The sequence below is a fragment of the Anser cygnoides genome, chromosome Z (genome assembly GCF_040182565.1).
Source record: "Anser cygnoides isolate HZ-2024a breed goose chromosome Z, Taihu_goose_T2T_genome, whole genome shotgun sequence".
Taxonomy (NCBI): Eukaryota; Metazoa; Chordata; class Aves; order Anseriformes; family Anatidae; genus Anser; species Anser cygnoides.
The window spans coordinates 19,725,024-19,749,446 of NC_089912.1; the positions used below are offsets into that span (position 1 = coordinate 19,725,024).

Sequence of the window (24,423 nt, forward strand, 5' to 3'; positions counted from 1 at the left end):
CCTAACATCTCTCCATGGGATACATTTTCAAAACTGTAGATGTGCATGTGCAACTAGTTTCTACTTAATGAGTTTGTTATACTAATGTGTTACTACATACCAGCTCAGCAGTCCAGTAAGCCCCTACCAACTCAGGTCATCAGTCATCCTCAAACCCTGAGTCTCTTGTGGAATCAAATGGAGAGCTTCCATAGTGCTCTGCTTATGCTCCCAGCATGGATTTTAGACTTAATTGTGTGGTATGTGCAACAAATGGCAAAATTAGCGTTTGTTGCCAGAATGGGGACATGAGACGTCCTGTGATGTGGGCTGTTGACAAAAGCTATAAAAACATTTACATTTACATTTGTAATTAGTTCATAAGAATACATCCACTGCTAACTGCACAGTATGATGATCCTCAACATCACACCATGAAAGCTGCTTTTCAAGTTCTGAGTCTGGAAAACATTGGATTAATGGCAAGAAAAAACGCACTTGCTAACGAGTGGAGGCTCTTAGAAAAGAACACATGAGAAGGCAAGTTAGAATGAGGAATGATATTACTTACTATTTCTACAGTATATTGGGTTTACACAGCAAGGTTTTGGTAGCAGGGGGCTGCAGGGGTGGCTTCTGTTAGCAGAGTCCAGAGGTGGCCCCATGTCAGATCAGAGCCAGTTTCAGCTGGCTCCAAAGGGACCCACTGCTGGCCAGAGCACAGCCAGTAAGTGAGGTTGTTTGCGCCACTGTGAGAGCAGATTTAAGAAAGGGAAAAAAAACTGCTGGGCAAAACTGCGGCTGGGAGAGAGAGAGGGGTGAGAGCCACCCTGCAGCCCCCAAGGGCAGTGCAGCAGGAGGGCAGGAGGTGCTCCAGGCACACAGCAGCAGTTCCCCTGCGGCCTGTGGAGAGGCCCCTGGTGGAGCAGGCTGTCCCCCTGCAGCCCATGGGTCCCACACGGAGCAGATCTCCACGCTGCAGCCCCCCCGTGGAGGAGCCCCCGGTGGAGCAGGTGGATGTGGCCTGGAGGAGGCTGCGGCCCATGGAGAGCCCCCGCAGGAGCAGGCCCCGGGCCGGAGCTGCAGCCCGTGGAGAGGAGCCCACGCAGGAGCAGGGGGTCTGGGGGGAGCTGCCGCCCACCCGGGGGGGACCCGTGCTGGAGCAGTTTGCTCCTGGGGGATGGATGGACCCCGTGGTACGGAGTCACGTGGGAGCAGTTCTTGACAGCCCCCACAGGCTCACGTCGGGAAGGACGGCATCCCAAGGGAGGGTCCCCACATGGAGCAAGGCGCAGAGAGTGACTGAGAAGGAGCGGCGGAGATGAAGTGCTGCAGACTGACCACAACCCCCATTCCCCGTTCCCCTGCGCCACTAGAGGTAAAGGGGAAAGAAGAGGGTTAATGGAAGGAAGGTGTTTTCTAGTTTTTGTTTTGTTTTGTTTCTCACTGCTCTGGCACGTTAGTAATAGCTAATAGATTATATTAATTTCCCTATGCTGAGTCTGTTTTGCCCATGACAATAATTGTTGAGTGATCTCCTCGTCCTTATCTCAACCCCTGAGCTCCTTGCATTGTATTTTCTCCCCCTTTCCCTTTGAGTGAGTGAGAGAGCGTTTGCCCAGCTGGATAAAATCACCACATGCAGATAAAGGAATCAACAGAATTACTTTTACTTTTCACTTTTAATTAACTGGGTGTGCTGGGCCATCCTGGTGGTTTGTATGAGATGCACTTTTAAGACCACCTAAGGGCTGAGACATCTCAGTGATCTCTCTGTGCTGCCAGCCAGCAGCTGGCCACAGAGAAAGGAAACAGGGCAAATGGCTAGGCTGCATGGAGGTCTGTTTGGTTAGAGTAGAAAATACCTATATTCAGAACACCAGGGACTTATAAAGCTCTATGGTTTTCATCAATCATATGAGGAATGTACCATCTCTTGCAGGCCATGCTTTTCTTTTGTACTTTTTAGTGGAAGGTACTGCAGTTATTAACATGGAACCAATACCTAGTTGCTTGCCAGTAGCGGCAAGAAATGCCTGCTTGCACCCTTTACTCATATTTGTGGAGAAATCTTTGTTCCCCATGAACAGGCCTCTATCACCATGAGCCAAAACATTTAGAAAGCAAATTAAGCACTTGAAAATCAGCCTTATGACCCAAGCATATCTTTTAGCAATATTAAACAACAGAATATAGAAGTCAGTCACTCAATTCTTTTATTCACCCAACAGTGAACATCGGTAGACAGTAGAAAACATTTTGAAAGGGATTAAAAGGTTTATGGTATCTGCAATACATAGAGCCATAAGTTTTTTTTTCTTTCTAAACAACAACAACAAAAACTTCCAGTTATCTAACCTGTTAGTTGAAGGCATGATTTTAGAACATACATCACTTTTGTTTAGTACACCACATGAAAATTCACCTTTTACAAAAAGAATTCACCTGCTGTAAGCAAAGAAGCATAACAGAAAAAAATATATGTTCAACGTCACAGGATAATGCTTGGGGGTGGTTGGCAAATTTTGCTGGTCTAAAAAGCCTGCTATGTCAGTAAAAGAGTTAAGACAAATATTTGCTGGTTCACACTGCTTATTACGATACAACATAAAGTAGACTTGGTCTTCCTTTTTGACTCACTTTTTTCGTTATCAGTTTCAGCCACTTTAAACCCTGTCTAGCTGAGCTTGGAAACTGGATATCCTGCTGTTACTCTCACACTGTGACTCACTCATTTAAAAATCACTTTGACACCTGCTATTGATTTGTGGTTTGACACCTACTCCATCCAAATTTCCACCTAACATCACCCTGCTGTGATTAACAGTGGTAGTGCTTTGCGCTCATACCTGCTTTCAGACTGATGCTATTTTCTGATAGCTCTGTGACTTTTGGAACAAATTACTTTCAAGTGTTAAGGGAACCTAATGAATTCCTTGCATTTTGAGTGGCTCTTTGTATTTTGATCCCTTTTATAGGGTCAAGTTTGATTTAAAAAATATAAAAGTGACACACTTCCACTTTAATGCACTTTATGTTGTGCTTTCCAGAAAAAAAAAAAATCTGTTGAGGAAATTGCAATGTTATTTATTGTTCTGAAGTGTGAGCTTTTTGCTGATTCTAATCACAGTGTGTGCACCAAAACAAGGAAGCTATAAAAGATCCTGACTTGATAACAAGGTATGTTAACTACCTGAAGAACAAATTATGCTATAAGAAGTACCTCAGGGCCTGACCCTACTTAGGGACATGTAAACACTAGCTTCCAGGCAAATTCAAGAGAAGAGTCTTTTTTTTTGTTGTTGTTGTTTTTTTTTCTGTTTGTTTGAATAGCCCCTGATCTGAAAAGGGCACAGAAAAATACAGAACCCAAAAAGCCAGAGCTGAAATGGCTTGTTCAAGATCAAGGAGGAAGCCAGAACAAGTACCAAAAGAGAACCAAGTTCTCCTAGACTCATTTATAGCCAAGTACACAGAACCATTCTGTGTTAGACAGATATCACTACATTAGGGATTATGCAAATATATTTGATGCCGTAAGGATGACTAGGTTAGTTCCTGTCTAAGTGTCTGAGTATTTCCAGTCTGAACCAGAGGTTTCCAGAAGCGTATGCACAGTTGACTAAGCTGGGTATTTGTGCTGTTAGTTTGCATGCATTCCCCTAACAAATAATATCCTAAACTCACTGGGCAGTACAGAAACATGCCCCCCAAGCGCCCAAATAAAAATGTGGGGGCGAGCGAGGGTGCACAGTGCTCAGCAGACAGCACATTAACTCCTTACTGCAGGCCTCTCTGTGCACTGCACTGTGCTGGCATTGGCACTGTTGTCCTGAAAGACTTCCTTCCCTTCTCCCAGGTGGGAGCCTGATCCCATCGTGTAGCAACAACAAATAAAATATCGAGGATGAACCAAATCTCACTGAAGATTAAGAGCTCAATCTGTTACTTCCTCAGGAACAGCAACCACACAGTGACTTGGTGCTCGGCCCTCCTAGAAAACTGCTCCCTTCCACTGTCAAGAGCAGCACAGACAAATCACAGCCGGAAGTGTTCTCTTGGTAATAGACAGACAATTGCTCCGGTCCTTTCCCTGCAGGAATACTTGCTCTTGTGCTGAGCAGTATTAAAACGAAACAGGTGATCTCTGGAAGTGTAATTACTTGTGAGTGTATTTTATTCTGATTAATACAGTGCCAGAATAACACACACCCAGTGGACGGAGCTCTTTCTGCACACATTCAGCAATATTTACCACACTTAAAATTCATGATTTTTAATAGACTGTTTAGCTGCCCTGCTCCCTTGCCTGTGTTCAGAACATTTTTTTTTTTTTGGTAGTTTCCAGTACGTATGCATTACATGCCTGTGTAGCCAGAAAGGTGCCATCATGTGGCTAAATCTATCGGCTAAGCAAAACCAGCGTGTATAAAAGCAGTGACTCTTTGATGTGACCTGCGCATAACCTTTTTATAGCTTTTTTGGATACGAATTTCTTTGCTAGTGTTGGGCGATCTGTGAATGTCGGCGCCTCAGCGAGTTGTATTGAAGCACCACGCTCCCTCTAGTGTCCGAACTATAAGTTGCACTTACAGGATTGGGGTAACTTCGCCCTGCAAACTGAACTGCGTGTGATAACATCGCGGCCAATACGTCTATATTCCTAACGTTTCTAAAATGGTGAATGTTATAGACTACCTGAGGTCAGAAATGCTAACTTCTACTTTGGAAGTCTCCAAGTAACTAACTCAAGTAACTATCACCTCTCTTTAGCGTAGACAATAAAGCACTAACAGCAAAGGAGATAATCGGCAACAGCAACAAAAAATTCTGTCTGCTAGCTCTGTAAATAATCCAAAATACGTGAACTGTACAAGAGATGTTATCATGAATTAAAATTTGTCTGTGCTGATGGAGTACGCTGTTGTCTTCCCCAGCAAAATGAGCTAGTCAGCTGCTCTGATTAATGGGCACTCCTTACACCATCCTCCGTTCCCTAAGCACCTTTTAGGTTTAAGACAGACAATGCAAAGGAGCAGGGAATTTATATCTCCTGGAGACTCAGGCTTATGATACTCTCAGTCAGCTGTGAGAGTGAGCGAGTAAGAAGAAAGAACTCCATAAGATCCCAGTCCATAGTTCCAATAAAATTTGTCGGCCCAGAGTTGGGTGGATAAAGCTGGAAAATCCTGCTTAGACCTACTGCTGAGATCCAGAGGAGTGGCTCTAGGAAACTCCAGCATAATTATATTCTGAGTGAGTGAGTCTTGCACTGTACTGTACCTGCAATGATACAATTAATAGGTATGCACACTCCTACTTAACACGCCAGATTGCTTCCACAAAATACATAAACAGTTACTAGCAACTGCTTAAAGTGAACTTTAAGGAACAAAATATTTGGATTACTACCCCGAAATTAAAGGATGTACTCAGTGCTCCACAACTGTATATGTTATGCATCTCTTCTGAAGTTTTCAGTCTACAAAAGTGAAGCTGTTTATTTTTCAGGGTTATTTAGAAGTAAATATAGTTAATGTTTCTATGAAATTAATTTATGACTTGAGCCCAGTGAAGCTGATGGATTTCTTTAAACTGACTTTCCATAGCAATGAAGCAGATCCATAGAAGATGGATGTTAGCAAACTGTTTTAAAGTAAATGAATTAACTGCCTGGAAATGAAAGACTGCATTCAAGTGTATTTACTCTGAATTTCAATAAAGTATGGCAGACCATCAATTTATGAATGGAATGAGGAAAACAAAATTAAAACTTCTCCATCTCTGTTTTAACTTAGCAGTTTGCTATCTGTGAATAAGTAATCTTTGATCAGGTTGGCTGTAAAAAATCTGAAAGCTGTGAGTGTGACCACATTATGGTCACCACGATTTCTGAGGAAAACAAGCCATTTCTAAGATGTGGAAATAAAGGAAGTTAGAAATTGTTCTCTAAAATTGACATGTCTTCACAGTATTGATTCTTGGAAAATCTAGATTCTCAGACTTAACATTTCCCTTTCCTGAACTGAAGCCTTCGTGGTGGGTTGAACTTGACTGGTTGCCAGACACCCACCCAGCTGCTCTCTCACTCCTTCTCCTCAACAGGACACAGGACAAAGTAAGACCAAAAAGCTTGTGTGTTGACATAGAAACAGGGAGATCACTTACCAGTTACAGTCATTGGCAAAATTCACCCTCTTTCTTCTGAGATTCAACCTCTCTCTTTCACTCCTGACTCTTCTACCTCTACCCCTGTGCTGGAGCAGGAGTTGGGGAACAGGGAGTTCAGTCAGTACATAGCAGTTCCTCTGTGCTGCTCCTTTCTTCTCACACTTTGTCCCTGCTCCAGCATGAGGTCCCTCCCATGTGATACAGTCCATCAGGAATAGACCACTCCAGCGTGAGTCCCTCGTGGCCCACAGTTCCTGCTCCTGTGTGGGCTTCTCTCCAAGGACTGCAGCTTCCTTCATGCCACATCCACAGGCTGCAGTGTGGTTATCTGCTCCAATGGGGTCCTCCACAGCCTGTAGGAGGACAACCTGCATCATCGTGTTCGTCTCCAAAGGTTGCGGGGACTGCTGTGTAGCGCCACCTCCTTCTTCACTGACTGTGGTTTCTGTTGCATGTTTTTCTCTCATCTCTCCTGCAGCAGTTACACAGTGTTTTTACGCATTCTGAAATACACTTTCCCAGAGAGGCCCATGCACTGGGCTGATGTTAACCCCAGGCCCCAGTACAGCTAACTAGTGATAGGACTAGAGGGAATGGCCTCAAGTCGCACCAGGGGAGGTTCAGGTTGGAAATGAGGAGACATTTCTTCTCAGAAAGAGCAGTCAGGCATTGGAACGGGTTGCCCGGGGAGGTGGTGGAGTCACCGTCACTGGGCGCGTTTAAGGAAAGGTTGGATGTGGTGCTTAGGGACATGGTTTAGTGGGTGACATTGGTAGCAGGGTGATGGTTGGACCAACTGATCTTGGAGGTCTTTTCCAACCTTTATAATCCTATGTTTGGGGCCACCCTGCTGGAAAGCAGCTTGACAGAACAGGCTCTAGGGGTCCTGGTGGACGTTAATCATGAGCAAGCAGTGTGTGCCCTTGGCACTAACAAAGCTAATGGTATCCTGGGCTTCATTAGGCTAAGCATTACCACCAGGTGGAAGGAGGTGATCCTTCCCCTCTATGCAGCACTGGTGTGGCCACCACTGGAGTGATGGGTCCAGTTCTGGGCACCTTAGTATAAGAAACGTGGACATATGGGAGAGAGTCCAATGAAGGGCTATAAAGATGATGGAGGGACTGGAGTGCATCACCTGTGAGGGAAGATTGGGAGAGGGAGGACTGCTCAGCTTGGAGAAGAGAAGGCCAAGGGAGATCTTACCAATGTCCATAAATACCTGAAGGGAGAGTGCAAAGAGGACCGAGCCAGGCTCTTTCCAGTGCTGCCCAGTGCCAGAACAAGAGGTGCACACACACACACACACACACAGACAGATAGACAGACTAAATGTGGGAGAACAAAAACGTAGTATATTTCATTTTATTTTTTATCTGAAGAACTCCTGCAGCCAGGGAAGCATGCAATGCACTGGTGCAGACACCAACCGTGTCGGGGGCGGGGTCCCGATCAGGATCGCCCCGTGCCATTGGTCTCCCCACCCCGCCGCCGTTGCCTACATTTCCCAGAAGGCGGCGGAGGCCCTGTTCCACCGCCCCTTTCGACACTGCCCCGAGCCCTGCCCGCTGGGGCCGTCGCGGCGGCGGGTGAGCGAAGCGCCATGGCGGCGGGGCTGCGGTTTGACGGCCGGGTGGTGCTGGTCACCGGCGCCGGAGGAGGTGAGCGGCGGCGGCGGCGGGGGGCTCCCGGGGCCCTGCCGAGGGCCCGGCCGCGGGTGTGCGCGAGCGGCTCCGGGCGTTACCAGCACGTTGAACCGAGGCGAGGAGGGAGCGGGGCGGCGGGCAGGTGCCGGGGCTGCCCGGGGGGGGCTGCGGGCCCGTCCCGTCCCCTCCTGTCCCGCGATGTTGGTGGCCGGGGGGCGCTGCCGGGCCGGGAGGGGCTCGGGGGCGTGCAGCTGCCCTCAGAGCCGCGCCTCGACCCTGGCAGCTTCGTGGGGCTTCCAGAGAAGGCCAGCTGTGAGTTCAAAGTTTGGGGTGGTTCTCAGCTGCTAAAGGAGTTGTTTTTTTTTTTTTTTTTTCTTTTTTACATAATCCTCTGAGGACATTCTGTTTTTCCACAGTGAACTCTCCCTCTCCCTTCTTTATTCCTTTGTGGAGCTGCACACACATACCAAGAGCTTGTTTCTGGGGCCCAAACTGTGATGTAGAACCATTAAGGTTGGAAAAGACCTCCAAGATCATCTGGTCTAGCCGCCCCCTACCACCAGTATCATCCACTAAACCATGTCCCTAAGCACCACATGTCTTGTGGATAAGGACTAGGAATAAGAAATTTTGTGGAAAGCATTGAGTGGTCGATTCATGTCACTTGGATGTCACTCAGTCGATTCTTGTCACTTTCTCCTCAAGAGAAATTGAGGCCAGGTTTTTGTGTGATGCTTTTCTGCTTTTACCAGACCTATGCCGATGTACTTCTTGGTAGACAGCAGATGTTACTGAAGTAGAGGTTAATTTCTTAGGTATTAGCAAAACAAATAAACAAAACCCTTTGTCAGTAACAAAACTTCCAGAAAGTAGCATGTGGAGCAAAAATCGCTTGTCATAAGCATGGCCATAGTGACCCTTATATCCTTGTGTTTCTAGTTTTAGGCTGCTTGAAAACAGTTTGTTAACAGAGAAAACTGCCCTTGGATGTCTTATTTCACAGCAATTTTTTGATGAATAGATGATTAAATGTAAGCCAAGATAAAAGGAAGCCCTGTTAACTTCAGTTTAGTTCTTAGTTTGCTTCCATCTAGTCTACAATGTTGTAGTTAGTATATACTGCTAATTGCATTGCTTGTTGACTTTTTTTGTTTTGAATGTCAGTGAACAGATGAGAACTGGGAATTTATTTGTATTGCTGATCTGTTTGTTTCAAAGTGGGACCTGTTTTCACATACACGGGCATCTAAAAATACAATAGCTTTCACTTTGGGCAAATTGCCTACGAAGAATACATTTTTCTTGCTTGTAATGCAGCAGTGTCATTGTTTCTGCAATTCAAACTACATATTTATTTATATATATTTTATTTTGAGATGAGCTTTGCCAGTTGATAGCACCGGCACATACTACATTATCTGGATTTTGTACACTTCTCAGTCATTCGGCTTTTCAAAAAAAAATATATTTTGAGGTGTTGTTTATATCAGGCAGTAGATATATATGCACCTCAAGAGTTATGTTGCCTTGCAGAGTCTCATAGGAGCCTTAAGGAAAATTCAGTATTGGTGTTGTGGGATTAGTGTGTTTCTAAACAGTTCTGACTTTTTTTTTTCCTTTGAGAAACAGCTTTGAATGTGTTGGGGAGGGACACATAGCTACTGTTGAGAAATACATGAGAAACCTTTTTCTGATTTTGTGTTTGATCATTCAAGTCTTAGTTTGAAATCTTCATCGTGGATTTCAATAATGATTTTTGACTGATACAGTGGATAATATCCCTGTGAGTAAATGATTTGTTACTACAAGTAACTAATGTTTAACACACTTAGAATTCAAATCAGAGTAAAGGTGCAATAGTCTTGCTTTTGTATGTGAGGCAAAAATTACATTCTGCTGTTACAGTAGGTAAACTATGTGTGCGTTTGGATAGCTGTGGCATTACGTGATTCCTTTGTACCGAAATACTTGGAGGACTTTTGTCACTACATCTTCAGTCACAGTTAAACTTTTTTTTTGGTTTGTAAGTTTCTTCAAATCTTAAAGACTAACTTTAACCAGGGAAGTGCCTTATTCACTTAGAATGTAATTAATTAACTTGAAACATCCCCTCCTGCAAAGTTGTGTCAAGACATTAAATTTTCTGCTTTACCAATATATTTTTCTGTCACAAACACAAAAAGACAGCAGCAGGTAGCTTTCCCTGATGGTTCTCCTGAGTGCAATAACAAAAAGTAAGCATGGGCATTTTTTTTTCTCTTGACTGGAGATTCTGTCAAGAATTTATCTGCTGATCTGCTTTTGTGCAACTTTAACTCCAAGGGGAAATGGAATTTTACTTAAAACCTGCAGGATTTTTATGTCGATTTGGTGCATTTTTCTTCATGCATTTTAGTTTTTTTCCAGCTTCTCAGAATTGTGCTCCAGGAGACAAATCAAGTTTTAACTCTTTTTACACTTTTTTTTTATTTTTTTAAACTAGGTTTGGGCAGAGCTTATGCACTTGCTTTTGCTGAAAGAGGAGCTTCAGTGGTTGGTAAGTTTTATCTTAACTAACTTGATCGAGATACTAACCTTTACCTTTTCACATGGCTGTTGTTCAACAATCGGTGCCCTTTTCAACAGTAACCTTTGTTATACAATAATTTTATGTCTTATCTTGTGCAATTTAAATTTTGCTTCTATGCTTTATTATGAAACAAGTTACCTGAGATTGTCCAAGGGCTTATTATCGTTGAAAAACCAGTTTGAATCAGATAATCACCCTGACTTGTATTTCGTCCATACATACCAGTTTTTGCTTGAGTTGTAGATAAAGGGTATAATTTCATGTGAGTACTGTTCATAAACTTCTAATATGACCATTCAGAAATGTGAATGTGTGTCTTCTGCTGCCTTCTCCCAGGAGAGTAAATATGTCAGAATGTAATGCGGTATTAGTAGCCCCCAGGAAACAAAGTACAGTGAAAGTGCACTGCACTGTTTCTTTTTGGAGAGCATCGCACAAGGGCCATCAATGACAGTACTATATAGCTCTCAGTTGAGGATTTCTGATAGTTTCTTAGTTATTTGGTTCAGCTTTCTTTAGTTCTGCAATATGCTGTGTCACAATTCTGAAGGTTAAGCTATGTTCTTGGGCACTCTCCAGAAGTGAGCCTGTGCCATTTTACTGCCTGTGAGGGAATTTGTTCAGGTATTGTTGCTGAGTTCAAGATTAAATGCTTAAACAGACTTTCTTGAGTATGGGCAAGAACTTGCCCACTGATTTCTGCAGCTTTCAAATAAACATCCCAATCTCAATTTACAAACTTTCATAAAAAATTATTCATTTTCCTTTCTTGATTAAAAATGAGAAGTCTTTGTATAGCCAACTTTAAAAAAATATTTTTTTCTGGTAATTTCTACTTTTGATACGTACCTTATTTACTGGGAATATGAGTGCTTACCTCAAGTTCTTATTTAACAAGCATTAGGTCACTAAAGTAGCCAAAACGTTTAGTTGTGTTGTTTCTGTGTAGTTAGTACTGTTCTGATTTTCTGGGATGATCTGAAAGAGAATGTATTACGTTGCCTGACTATACTTAATACCCTTTCCCTCATGGCCTTATTGCACAATAGCTAAATCAGTAAGATAAGAATTGACTGTCTGTAAGGGAAACTTCTTGTTTCCCTCTGGAAACTGTACCTCTTCAGCTCATAGAGGAGTGCTTTGCTATTCCTCTATTTCCTTTACGTGTTTGTATTTATTTCTTTTTATTCTGTTCTCTTATGATTCTGACTGCATGCATTTGAGAAGTTACTTCTGTAAACTTCTGTGACCGTCTTACCAAAGCAGATACGAGACCCATGATTGCCACTTTAAAACTTTTTTTTTTTAAAGTTAGGGAAAGGAAGATAGGAATAAAATCCGTGAGCAAATGCTACAGTTGCAGAAGAGCACTGGGGTCCCAGCACAGGAGCTTTTTCTGTTCAGTCCCAGTCTGTGTGTAACCTTCTGTTGAGTGAGTTGCTGTCAGCTTGGTTGGACTGACTGGAGTGACCAAGTGGAACTCTCCCTTTTCCTTTAGCCTAGAGGTTGCCTGCTGTCACATTTTTTGCCATGTCTGGTATCTTCCATGCTTCTCATCTGGAGTTGTAAGCAGCAGGAGGAGAGTGCTTTCTATCTTGCATCCTGACTTGTGTCCAGCCGTACTGTTTTTTCCTTTTCAGTCTATCTGCGGGCCTTTCTGTGTTGCTATTTCAGTTTGATTACAGACATGCTTTTGAAGCATCTCTCTTGAGTATGTCTATCTGTGTTTTTATTTGCATTGTGGGATGGGATGATACTGAAGTGCAGGAATGTAGTTCCTTTGGAAGCCAAACTGGAAGATGAAATTTAGCAGTTTGCACAAGTTGTTCCAAATGGATTTTTTGGTTTGTAGCACCAGCATACAGATAGTAGTGAACTGGTTTGTTTTTTAAAAAAGGTGTGCTGCGGATGTCAGGTGTTCAACACGGACTGTTTCACTCCACAGATCTGCTTCCACTTTTCTGCACTACTTGCTAATAATGCACTCATAGCCTTGGAGGAATTCTCTACAGTTCGGGTTACAGCCATGCTCTGTCACAACTTCTGCAGTCTCTGGCTCTTTTGTACTGGGTACTTTTAACTGAAAATTACATAATATTAAGCTTGACCTTAAGATAAATTTATTTATCTGTTGTTTTGATTCCTCTGTTACGCTTGCATAGTTATTTTATCATTTTCTAAGTTTAGAATAGCTCTGTTCTAGTGTACTCATTTTTGCTTCAATTGTATTAGTGTTTGCACTCACCCCTAAGGTCCTGCACTGGCTCTAAATTTTCCCAAGTAACTAATAAAGTTGTTTTCAGAACATTGCTATTGAAGGATAAACATACATAACCATGTCTTTTTTAGAGTCATGATATCTTAATGAGACTAACTGAATGTCTCTTTATAAATGTTTAGAACAAAATTATCTACTCTTCTTCCCCAGGACAGGTTAGAATTCCTGCCTGATCCTAACTGATTTTTCTTTAATGTCAAGTTAAAGACCTTTGATGTTGCAGACTGAGCAGTCTGCCCACCTTGATTATTCTAATGCTTCACTACGCCTGGAAAATTTCCCTAATGCTTCACTTGAATTGTGCTGGCTGTGTGTTTAGAATGTTAGATATTGCTCTATTTAGCTTGGAGATTTTATTTCCTTTCCCTTTTGCATCAGTTCTGTAATGTACATGACCATGTTAGCATGTTCTGTATTAATTCTTTCTTTCTGCTTCAAGTTATGCACTTTTTTTTTTTATAAATTCTTTCCATGGCTGACTTCTGGGCTTTGGTATCCTCTTTCACTCACTTGGATTTTCTCCAGTGTTTCCACATCTTGCCTGAAGTACTGTACACAAAACGTAATATAGGATTCTAGATAAGACCTTTTTGGTTTGAGTAATAGGGAAAGATTTTGTCACATGTCCTGCAAGCCACGTTCCTCTTTATATGCAGAATTAAAAAGGAGAAAAAACAAAGCACGACATGTATTTTGTGATGATACAGCAGACTTACAAGAATTGAATTTCACTATAGCCTGGTGCTTGAGGACTTGGAAGGTATGAAGCTGGAGTTCACCATAGCAAAAGAAAATCATGTCAATCCATATTAATTTCAGGTTTTTTAAAAATTCGTATTAAACCTGTTGAAATCTAATTTTTTTGAAGTTCTTTGACCAAATCTAATGTGTGTGTTTTTTTTTCTTCCTCTAACGAATTCTGTGAAGCTTCGAGACATGTACATGCAGCAATCTATGGTGTTGGTACAGTGCAGCTGCCGTTAATGACGTGTGCCCCATTATGTAGAGCAGTCTGCAAACAAAGCAGCTCTCTGTGTCAGGTGGCCCTCTTGTCCCTACAAAATCAGGATCTGAAGTTCCAGGGCAGCTCTTCTCCCTTTGTTCAGATCTCTTGATCTGTTCTATAGCGAAGTTTACGTGTAACGCTTTGGCTACTCTGTTAAACAGGCAGAAGGTCTTCCCAGTCCTGTTTACAGTTCATGCAGTAGCTTTGGCAGTTTGACGCGAGACTGGAATTAATCACCTATAATTGGTATGCAATCTCAATCTCTAAAATACAATGACACAGTTAGAGGCGCAAGGAAAATAAGCTGTGTGCATGGTGGAGAGAAAATACAAAGTTGTTTCACATTATTTTTTTTTAATGATAGTGTATATCATACTAGTTTTTTTTTAAAACCAATAACATGACCTACTTATCTTCTCTAATCATCTGAAATTATCAGTAGGATCCTGATGCAAGAGGTTTTATTCATATTCCGTAAAACTTCTAGTGTGATAATGAGATAACCAGAGACAAGAAAGTCTGAGATTAACGATCAAAAAATTATTTCTTTGTGATGCACAGTGAATGATCTTGGAGGTGACTTCAAGGGATATGGCAAGAGCTCCTCAGCTGCTGACAAAGTTGTCAATGAAATCAGAGCAAAAGGAGGGAAAGCAGTACCCAATTATGGTATGTTATTCTTCCAGACTACTTTAATGCTTTATCTTTAGCTATAGTGAGCATCTTAAATGGAAAGTTAATAAAGGACTACTGCTAGCTTGCCAATATCATATAAACTAAATAGGTGGGTGGTAAGTTGGAGCAAGAAGGCAGAGATGCTAGAAGCAAGTTCATAAAGGGTTTTCTAATTCATATTCTTCTATTAATAACCTTTTCTTTCATATGCTGTCTTAGTATTGGATTACTGAAGAAGTGTCCAGCTGCAGTTACCAGAGGCAAAATGCAAATGGACTGTTCTTACTTGTTTGGCTTCTTGTTTTTCTTGCAGTGCCAAACACTGCAGCATTTAGACTTACTGACTGGAATTTGCTTTAGACCATATGTAAATGGTGACTAAATTTATTTTATGTTGGGGTTGTACACAATATGTTTTCTTAGCTTTGTGGAATTAGCTATTAATGTCCTTGAAGTTTAATGTATCCAGTTGGATTTACTTAAATTCATGCTTTTTTTCTTATAGATTCAGTGGAAGATGGTGAAAAGCTTGTGAAGTCAGCACTTGAGGCTTTTGGGAGGATAGGTACAGTTGCTTAATTCTTATTACTTGTTTGCAAGTGCAGCACCATTATAGACAGTGTAGTTAACAAGTGTGTGAAATACGGCATGACAGCAGTTGCTCTGTACTCACAAGCCCTCAATTTCATTAGATTGCGGGGACATGCTGCTTTAAATCTGAATAGGCAGCTTTTCTCTCCTGTTACTTTTTAGCAGAAGTTTAAAGCTTAATATAAGATTCTGCCCTGCAGAATTTTGGTACATATGTAATGTTTAACAATTTTTGTATCAAAGCACAGAGCTCATCAATTATTATAACTAATTGCATAAAATTAAGATAAATAATTGAGCTGGAGAGTTAGGCTCTGACATGTTTGGGAAGCTCTTTTGCATATGTGAAAATCAAAATGCTCAAACACAAAAAAGAAAAACAGCAACAAACAGCCATGCATGAGTTGTTTCATCTAACAAGTAAAGGTCCTCTTTTGCATATGATTGCCACTCCTTAACTGTGAAATTTACATAGTTTTTTATGCTTAAATGGGTAATATTATATGTGATCAAAGCCAAGAAGATTCAAATTAAAAATTTGATAAAAGGTTATGGTTCAAGTTTTTAAGTGGCTCTACAACTCTAGTGCTTCCAACTTTTTTGTTTGAGATTATTGCAACAAAGATGGTGGCACGAACTGCATAATCTGGAGTGCAGTGAAATACAAAGCAAGCTGCAAAACAGCAGGATGGCTGCGTCCTGCAAGTATTGTGTTCCCAGGTAGCCATCACTTCCCAGCTTCTTCTTTATCTGGCTTTGTTCTGTCAGTAGGCTGAGACTTGCCTGTACCCAGGTATTTAGTCTTAATTATTGTCCAGTGGTAGAGTTTGCCTAATCAGAACAAGGAGCTATAGTATAGAATAGTAAAATAATGTATGAGTGCAGTGTTATGTTTGTCTATATGTATTTTATAGGACTAGGAGAAAAATGGAAGTAACCTTGTATTTTGTCAGTGTATTTTTCTTTTTTTTTTTTTCTCTTTTCAGATATTGTTATAAACAATGCTGGGTAAGTAAACATGAAAATATTTTCCTGCATGATCGTGGGATGTTACTTTTGAGTAAACACTATTCATCTTCCATTTTGGTTTTCCTGATGATGTTTTTTCAGGATTCTAAGAGACCGTTCCTTTGTTCGGATAAGTGATGAAGATTGGGGTGAGTTGATAAACTTTGAAATTAACTTAATCTGTGAAACATGGAAGGTACATCCCTCCCATTTGTTCAGGCAAGAAAAGAGGGGGAAGGCTGTCTGTGCCAGATCAGAGAATTATCTTTGCCTTGAGAGCTTAGTTATAACATGCTTGTGTTCAGTTGCCATGTGTTCAGCTTGCAAACCAGATCTGTGCTGCAATGCATGGTAGGTGGGTGAATTTCTCAAGGGAAAGAAAGGCCCTAGTTGCCCTTCCTAGTTACGGAATGAAATAGAAAAAAGAGCCATGTGAGAAACACAGTATGGTTTTTGTGAGCAGAATGCATTCCTAGCACCAGCGCTGACTGAATGCTAAATAGGGTTGAAAGACCCAGAACTAAGGACAGAGGAAAGAAAACTGACGTGCCAAGGGACAGAAGAGAGCACGGGCAACCTCCAGTGAGTTGGTAGGTGCTGATAAACTAGTTGAGCAGTCGTCTTTAAAAATTGTATAGCTTTTGTAGGCCTTACTTGACTCTGTTCAAGGGCAGGAGTTTTGGATGCTTGTAAATTCTATACAGATCTCCATCCCAAAAGGAGGAAGGGATGGTCAGTATATGTTCAGACAAACACTTCAAAATGATCTTTAAAAAAGAAAACAGAACAAACCTTTCTAGTCACAGTTTCAGAATGTGAACAGAGTGCGGTTTTTGTCAAGAAGAAACAAATGTTGTATTTCAAATGTGCAGACAAAATCCTGGGTATATTAAATTACAATTAATTTGTTCCTAGATATAATTCATAGAATTCATTTGAGGGGATCATTCCTTGTCACCCGAGCTGCATGGAATCATATGAAAAATCAGAAGTTTGGCAGGTAAAAATTTTAAATTTTTTTTCAGTAAGACATAACAGACTGATGCATGTCTTTATGTTAAAGGAGGAGTTTTGCATCCTTTTCGTTCACTGTCACTGGGGTTAAACAAAAATCAGTCCAGATGTGTAAGCACTTTCAGTTCTGTCCTCCTACCCCATCCACTTTTACAGGTTCTGTCCACGAACATGAAGATATCGCAGTCAGGAGCTGTAGGGTTATAGAAATAACACTTCATTATTACTCACTAGAAATGTGTATTACATGCCTGTTACTGCAAGTCTGAGAGGTTCTTCTGCTCTTTATTCAGATGACAGGTGCATACAGTTCTGCTTGTGGGTCTTAAGGCTTTGTTTTCTTATTTCCCTTTGGGCAAAGGTATTTGACTTAGAAGTTGTGGCAGGTTGCCAGGCCCAGAGAGTGGTGGTGAATGGAGTGAAATCCAGCTGGTGACCAGTCACCAGTGGTGTTCCCCAGGTCCTGCACTTTGGTCACAACAACCCCATGCAGTGCTACAGGCTTGGGGCAGGAAGGCTGACAAAATCTCTGCTTGTATCAGGAACAGTAGCCAGAGGCACCAGGGAGGTGATTAACCCCTTGTATTCTGCTGTGTTGAGGCTGCGCCTCAAGTACTGTGCTCAGGTTTGGGCCCCTCACTACAAGAAGGACATCGAGGCCCTGGAGCGTGTCCAGAGAAGCGCTGCAAAGCTGCTGAAGGGCCTGGAACACAAGTCTTGTGAGGAACAGCTGAGGGAACTGGGGTTGTTTAGTCTGGAGAAGAGGAGGCTCAGGGAAGACCTTATTGCCCTCTACAGCTACCTGAAAGGAAGGTGTGGGGAGCCAGGGGTCAGCCTCTTCTCACAGGTAACTAGTGATAAGACTAGAGGGAATGGCCTCAAGTTGTGCCAGGGGAGGTTCAGGTTGGAAATTAGGAGACATTTCTTCTCAGAAAGAGTAGTCAGGCATTGGAACAGGTTGCCCAGGGAGGTAGTGGAGTCACCGTCCCTGGGTGTGTTCAATGAAAGGTTGGATGTGGTGCTTAGGGACATGGTTTAGTGGGTGACATTGGTGGTAGGGGGATGGTTGGATCAGATGAACTTGGAGGGCTTTTCCAACCTTTATGATTCTATGATTGTATCTGCTAAGTTTGTTTCTGTATGTTGGCTGAAAGGGTGAAGTGACTTCAGATCTTTATTTTTTCTGTTTTTGTTGCATTTATCAAAACACTGATGGGATTATGTTAATCTTAACGGCAGTGCCCACATGCCAAAAACTGTATTAATTTCTTCATCATTCTGTGACCAAACTAGCATTCATTCTCATTCCAGGGAACTAAAGTAGAAAGGTGAGGGAAGAGATCAGCATACAGAATACATGGGAAAAGTCTAGAAGTTGCAACCATTTAGGATGCACTTCTCTGGGCTCCTTTTAGGTATTTGTTCAGGTAACAGTGGTAGTGAGTACTTCTGCGGTGTACGTACAGATGTGTGCCATCTGCAAAATTCCTGTTTGGTATGGATTTTGTAACTTTTTTTGTCTTGCTGATATTGAGCCAGTACTTGTAACATATCTCTTTATTTCACTTAAAAACAGTGGGTTGTTGCCAGTGAGGCAAGTGAAAATAAAAAATGAAATAGATTTTGATCCTAGATATGCAGTGTGCTTTTAGTAGATTCGGACTGAAGGCTTTTAAATGCGGAGGTGTAGACACTTTTTTCTTTTGGGTTCTCTTTTATAAGAAGACATGCAGCACAGTGTTATCTTGCCTCAGAACAGCTATAAACTTCAGTGACTTTAGATCTGTCTTGTGAACAGTTCAGTCATCTCCACAGCCTTAATATTAGGGAACAGCAAAGGGCAAGACTTTGTGATCTTCTTCTTTTGCTTATTTAATGCACATTAGGATTCTTTGAAGTTTTCTGTGAATTCGATAAGAATGCTTTTTTGGATGTTACAAGGTAGATAAAAAGGTGAAGTCATTTTCAATAAAGTTAGTTTTTCTGACTGCTGAAGTCATTTGTTATTAATAAGAATATCGCCATTTGAAGTGCAGTTAGAGCAGGAAAAGAAAATACATTCTTCTACGCCATAATTTTGTCACGAAGTGTATATTCTTGTTTCACAGTATAACTCAGGAAGGCACGTGACATTGTTAGTTTTCTGCTACTATGACAACTCCTCAAGATTTGTCCAATATTTTCCATCTGTCAGACACTGAAAAGGCATCTAGTTATTACCCAAAATAGTGCTTTGATTCTTATTTCCACACTTTCATTTGGTAGAATATGGAAAATATAATGCCAAAGTTGTAAAATACTGTTGTGAAGAATTAAACAACTTGAAGTCATGTAACTTTTTTCTTTTCCCTTAAGGATAATTATGACTTCCTCAGCTGCTGGAATTTATGGAAACTTTGGTCAGGCCAACTACAGTGCTGCAAAACTTGGCCTTTTGGGTCTTTCAAACACAATTGCAATTGAAGGCCGGAAGTACAATATCCACTGCAACACCATTGCTCCTACTGCTGGATCCAGACTGACCCAGACTGTCATGCCACAAGGTGAATTATTTAAGGTGTATGTGTGCAGACATTTTTTTCAGTGGACTGAAGCATAGCTAACTTTCTTATTGGAAAATGCAAATCCTTTGCACTTGAGAAACTGCTAATTCATTATTCTACTGTCTTTTGGTCTGTGGACTGTCAACTGACTTGTTGGTTGTTGTAAGGAATCCTTATTTTCTGCTATAAGATACAAAGCAATTTTTGTAATTTGCAAAAGCAATTTCATGTAGCAAGGCTTTTTAATTACAGTCTCTTCCAAGATCCTCCCTGAGGTAGTCAAAAATGCTTGTTTGTTCTGTTAGATGTAGAATGATGTATGTGCATAGTGTGTCTGCACTTCCAGTATTGTCTGATTTACAAATACCATTTTCACACAACATGTTGTGTGTGTACTCCTTTGTTTCATGATCAGCAGCAGACAATAATGAACTGAGTTACCTAGTGTGTTTTTCTGTATTGCACAGCTAATAATCTTTGAGTACTTGAACAAGTTTTAATAGAGCGTTGCACTGAGAAGTCACTATAGAGTTTGTCATGAGAGACAGCTGTGTGTAAAGTATAAATTTAGGGTAAATAGAGTGACTAATTAGTTTGGCAAATGACCAGAGAATCAAAAAAGAGTCAAAGCAAGAAAACTCTGTAAAAAGAAATTGCTTTCAGTCAGCTTGTTTCATCCCCCAGCCCTACTTCTTTTGCCTAGTGACAGGGAAAGTTCAAAGCTAGCAGAATCATTACATTTTTCAGACTGACATACAGCGTAGCAAAGAGTAATATATTTTGTATAGTTATACACAGATTGAATAGATGATTTTGTTTCATTAGTTAAATCCTATGTAAAGCATCCTGCTTTAGGTCTAAATAACCCAAGTGATCAGAAAATCTGACATCTCTGTAGGTTGTTATTGCTGTGGATTTATTACACTTAACCTAAGCATCACATATGTTAAGCCTGCAGCCCAGAGCTCTTGAAGTTTAAAGAGGTTTTCACTAGCTGGAATTCCCTGGGGACTTTTTACATAAAGCGATAAAACTGCCTCCTAATTTTCTTTCTCAGTCATTTTAAGAAGAGTGAGATCATTACGTCCACATAAGATGACTGCAGCTCTGATTGCTTATTCCATACCTGGCTCCCTCTCTCCCTATCCTGTTTTTTGAATACTCTTAAAAGGTTTAGACTCCAGTGCTTCAAAAATATTTTCGTATGTCTTGTAAAATTATCCTTGTAAGCTTAGTCAGTACTTCCCTGTCATCCATTGTTGTGGTTTAACCCGGCTGGCAGCTAAACACCACACAGCCGTGCGCTTACCCTCCCCCCTCCCTCTCTGGGATGGGGGAGAGAAACGGGAAAGTGAAGCCGGTGAGTTGAGATAAAGACAGTTTATTAAGACAGGAATATAATAATATAAGGAATATAAGGAATATAATAATAACAATAATAATAATAATAGTGATAATGATAATAGTATTAACAATAATAATGTGTAAGAAAACAAGTGATGCACAGTGCAATTGCTCACCACCCGCTGACCGATGCCCAGCCTATTCCCGAGCAGCCGGCCCCCCACCCCGGCCAGCCACCCCTATATATTGTTTAGCATGACGTCAGATGGTATGGAATACCCCTTTGGCCAGTTTGGGTCAGCTGTCCTGGGTCTGTCCCCTCCCAGCTCCTGCTGCACCCCCAGCCTGCTCGCTGGCAGGACAGAGCGAGAAGCCGAAAAGTCCTTGGCGTGGTGTAAACACTGCTCTGCAACAATTAAAACATCAGCATGTTATCAGCGCTCTTCTCATCCTAATCCAAAACATAGCACCCTACCAGCTACTATGAGCTACTTAACTCTGTCCTAACTGGAACCAGGACATCCATCCTTAAACGTCTGCAAGCAACTATGCTGTAGTATTGCAACAGTTGTGTATGTTCAACTTAGTCTGTTTAGTTTTGTTCTTGCTAGAGTTGTACAAAAGTTTGCATCTTTTTCCTTTTTTAAAAAAACTTTTACCACTTAATTCTGTTTAATAGTGGATTAATAGCGTTAGGGATGACACTTAGTGTTAACTTTTGAAACTAAATGGTGTGTGGCATGAAATTCAATACTTAAGAAAACCCTACAGCTTTTTTTATGCACTTAAAAACCATATTAAATAGAGTTCTGTTTCCTGTTACCTTTGTAGAACTTCTAAAAATAAACTTTTGTTACTTCAGCTTTGCTGTTAAAGAAGTGTGGGTAATGCCAAACTTTTCCAGCTCTTATCTCTGAGAGTATATTTGAAAACACTGGCTGACCTTTAGCTCAGCTACAGTTATGTATCTATTACTGTTGAAAGAAAAATATTCTGTAAGCTGGAAAAGGAAACTAAACAAATTCAATTATGCTTTTCAGAAAGTGTGTAGAATGCATGCTAAGAGCTGTCTAGACAACCAATTTTGGTCTGTGACAATTTCTTCATTTTAAGATTTTCTTCCATGCCAGATGACCATGTAAATCCAAAGAAATCGATTGATACATAAATTTAAAGGGGCTTATATTTCCCAATATATCACTTAGAAAACTTGATATTTACAAACATGATGTTTCTCAGATACTCATCAGCTGCAATTCTTTTCACATGCTTTTATTTATAACTCCATAACAAATAGAAAGGGAAATTGCTCAAGATACATCTCCGTCAGGCTTTTGTCTGTCTGGCTTGCCCTTGTTTCAGGTTGCCAGTAAGACGGAAATTTAGCAAGGTTTGATGAAATCATATCATATTTCTAATTTATGATTTTCCCCGTCAAATTTATTCCAGATCTGATCGATGCTTTCAAGCCAGAGTATGTTGCTCCATTAGTTCTTTGGCTTTGCCACGAGAGCTGTATGGAGAATGGCAGTCTGTTTGAGGTAATTCTTTCTTTTTTTTCTGCTCCTTCCTGCCACCCCCCTTTTTCCCTGTCCCAGCTGTAAACTGGTAATTTGCTTTAGCCTCTGCAGTCTTAACATTTTTTTTTTTTTGCTGAAACTGAATTAATATGGGAAAAACCACATACTCGAAGCACAGATAGAAACATTTACCTTGTGGTGCTGTTTGTGACAGATATGTCAGATAACAGCAAAGTTATCAAATTCTGGTGTGTGCTCAGATATACTGATTGATTGTTACAATTCTTATTGTAACATTATGTTTGAAAACACACCAAAGCAACAACTTCAAAAGGAAATTTGTTTTTATAAATCATTCAAACACAGAAATCAACTTGCAGGAAGGATGAATTAGTTATGGAACACATAGGTACTTTCATCATATTGCTAGCTCATAAATTGGATGGAAGATGTTATCATGTTCTTAAAATTTTGTTGCTCACATTCCATTATTAACATTCAATTAGTGGTAGTTCAGAAATTTTTATTATGTTGATTTGGTTCTGAAGTATACTTTTGTTTTCTTGCCTCATGAAAAGTTCACATAGTAATATGGTAAGTGGATGATTTTTCTTCTTCTTGACAGGTGGGAGCTGGATGGATTGGAAAATGTAAGTACATTTTATTGCAAGATGGATTTTGGTTTTTGAATTGACAGCAAAAGTATGCAGACTTTGCAGTTAACCTCTGCTTAAAACATTTTAATTTAGGCACAGAAAATAAGCAAAGATCTAGCATTCTCAGGGAATTGCTTATTTTAAGTACGAGTTACAAATTTTGCTATGCATGGAGGAAGCTGGTAACTTAAGAATGTGTTCTGTATGCTTTGAGCTGATTAGTAGTAATTGGAAATGTGCCTGACTAGTCTTTAATTCTTGGATCAAAAGCTATGGCTGAAGTTAAGAAGAATTTTTTTTTTGGGTCCTAAGTGTACATTTCTGCCTCTTCTTGATTCCTTCCATTTTTCATGGTATAAAAGTAGCACATACTGGCAAACAGGCTGTGTCTTAGATGTTTTTCACCTGTGTTTGTACTGTTGTAAAAATGCTAGTGATACACATTAACAGTTGGAAGTGATTTGTCTTCTAATAACTGGTAGCTATGCCAGGTAAATATTGAGTGACTCTAGTAACTGGCTTAAATATGCAAGTAAAGAAAACTCACAGATAGTTCTGAGTGCTTACCAGATGGAAAACTTAATTTAGTGTGTGAAATGTCTTTCCTAAAGACATTTGTTGACCCTAATACTGACATTATTTTCCTAAACTGTTCAGGGATTTTTCAGTGTACATGAATAGTGTGAGTTGGAAGGGCCATTTAATTCAAGAAGTGCTTTTTCCTTTTTTCAAAATGTGTTTTGTCCACTTGGGGGAAAGAAGAAGAACAAACAAAAAAGTGGATTTTGTATATTTCTCACTAACTGTGGATGTTTTGATGGCAGTGGAATAGCTTTTTCTGTATTAAATAGATTGAAAAAGTTGGGGCACCAAACCTCTTGCTGCCCTCCACAAGGAGCTGACTTTTGATGCAGCGAAAAGTCTCTGGCTTCTCCTCATCCCTGATCAAAAGTAAATACCATCCTTTATCATAATAGTGGCTCCTGTTCCTGTCCCTAAAATGAAAGCAGGTTATTAGTGAGGTTTATTCATTGTGTATTGATAACTACAAGCAAAAACAACACGACAGTTTAAGGATTAATTGCAGCCTAGGGAACCTATATCCACCCAGAGCTGATTTCATGTTAGCTTTAACAGTTTCTCTCAAATGGCAGTATTGAAATATGACTGCAGGGACCATTTAGAGATGCTGACTACTGGTATAAACATTCTAACATAGATAACACATCGTTTTCACATTTTCCGTATAGTTTCTGTATAGTCCCTAACTAGCAGTAGCCAAAATCATATCAGAAAAGAATGTCTGTAGGTGCATAGTAGCTACAACATTTCACTAGACAAAATCTGAAAACTGAAGTAATATTTCCAAAAAAGCAATCTGTTTTTGGCTTTAATGAAATTTACAACTAGTGCTATTACTTTT

At 40.6% G+C, this 24,423-nt stretch overlaps 1 protein-coding gene across 1 annotated transcript in view; it reads left to right on the top strand.

The window, feature by feature from the left end:
• The first annotated feature begins 7,659 nt into the window (after positions 1 to 7,659).
• HSD17B4 (hydroxysteroid 17-beta dehydrogenase 4) overlaps positions 7,660 to 24,423 on the top strand; it is a 64,596-nt gene continuing 47,832 nt past the window's right edge. Inside the window, exons 1-10 of the mRNA XM_048055076.2 lie at positions 7,660 to 7,811; positions 10,279 to 10,332; positions 14,211 to 14,318; positions 14,830 to 14,889; positions 15,902 to 15,923; positions 16,026 to 16,072; positions 16,839 to 16,923; positions 19,293 to 19,480; positions 22,274 to 22,365; positions 22,970 to 22,994. Of these exons, the coding sequence (XP_047911033.2) occupies positions 7,754 to 7,811; positions 10,279 to 10,332; positions 14,211 to 14,318; positions 14,830 to 14,889; positions 15,902 to 15,923; positions 16,026 to 16,072; positions 16,839 to 16,923; positions 19,293 to 19,480; positions 22,274 to 22,365; positions 22,970 to 22,994 (739 nt within the window). The 5' untranslated portion in view covers positions 7,660 to 7,753. The remainder of the gene's footprint in view (positions 7,812 to 10,278; positions 10,333 to 14,210; positions 14,319 to 14,829; positions 14,890 to 15,901; positions 15,924 to 16,025; positions 16,073 to 16,838; positions 16,924 to 19,292; positions 19,481 to 22,273; positions 22,366 to 22,969; positions 22,995 to 24,423) is intronic.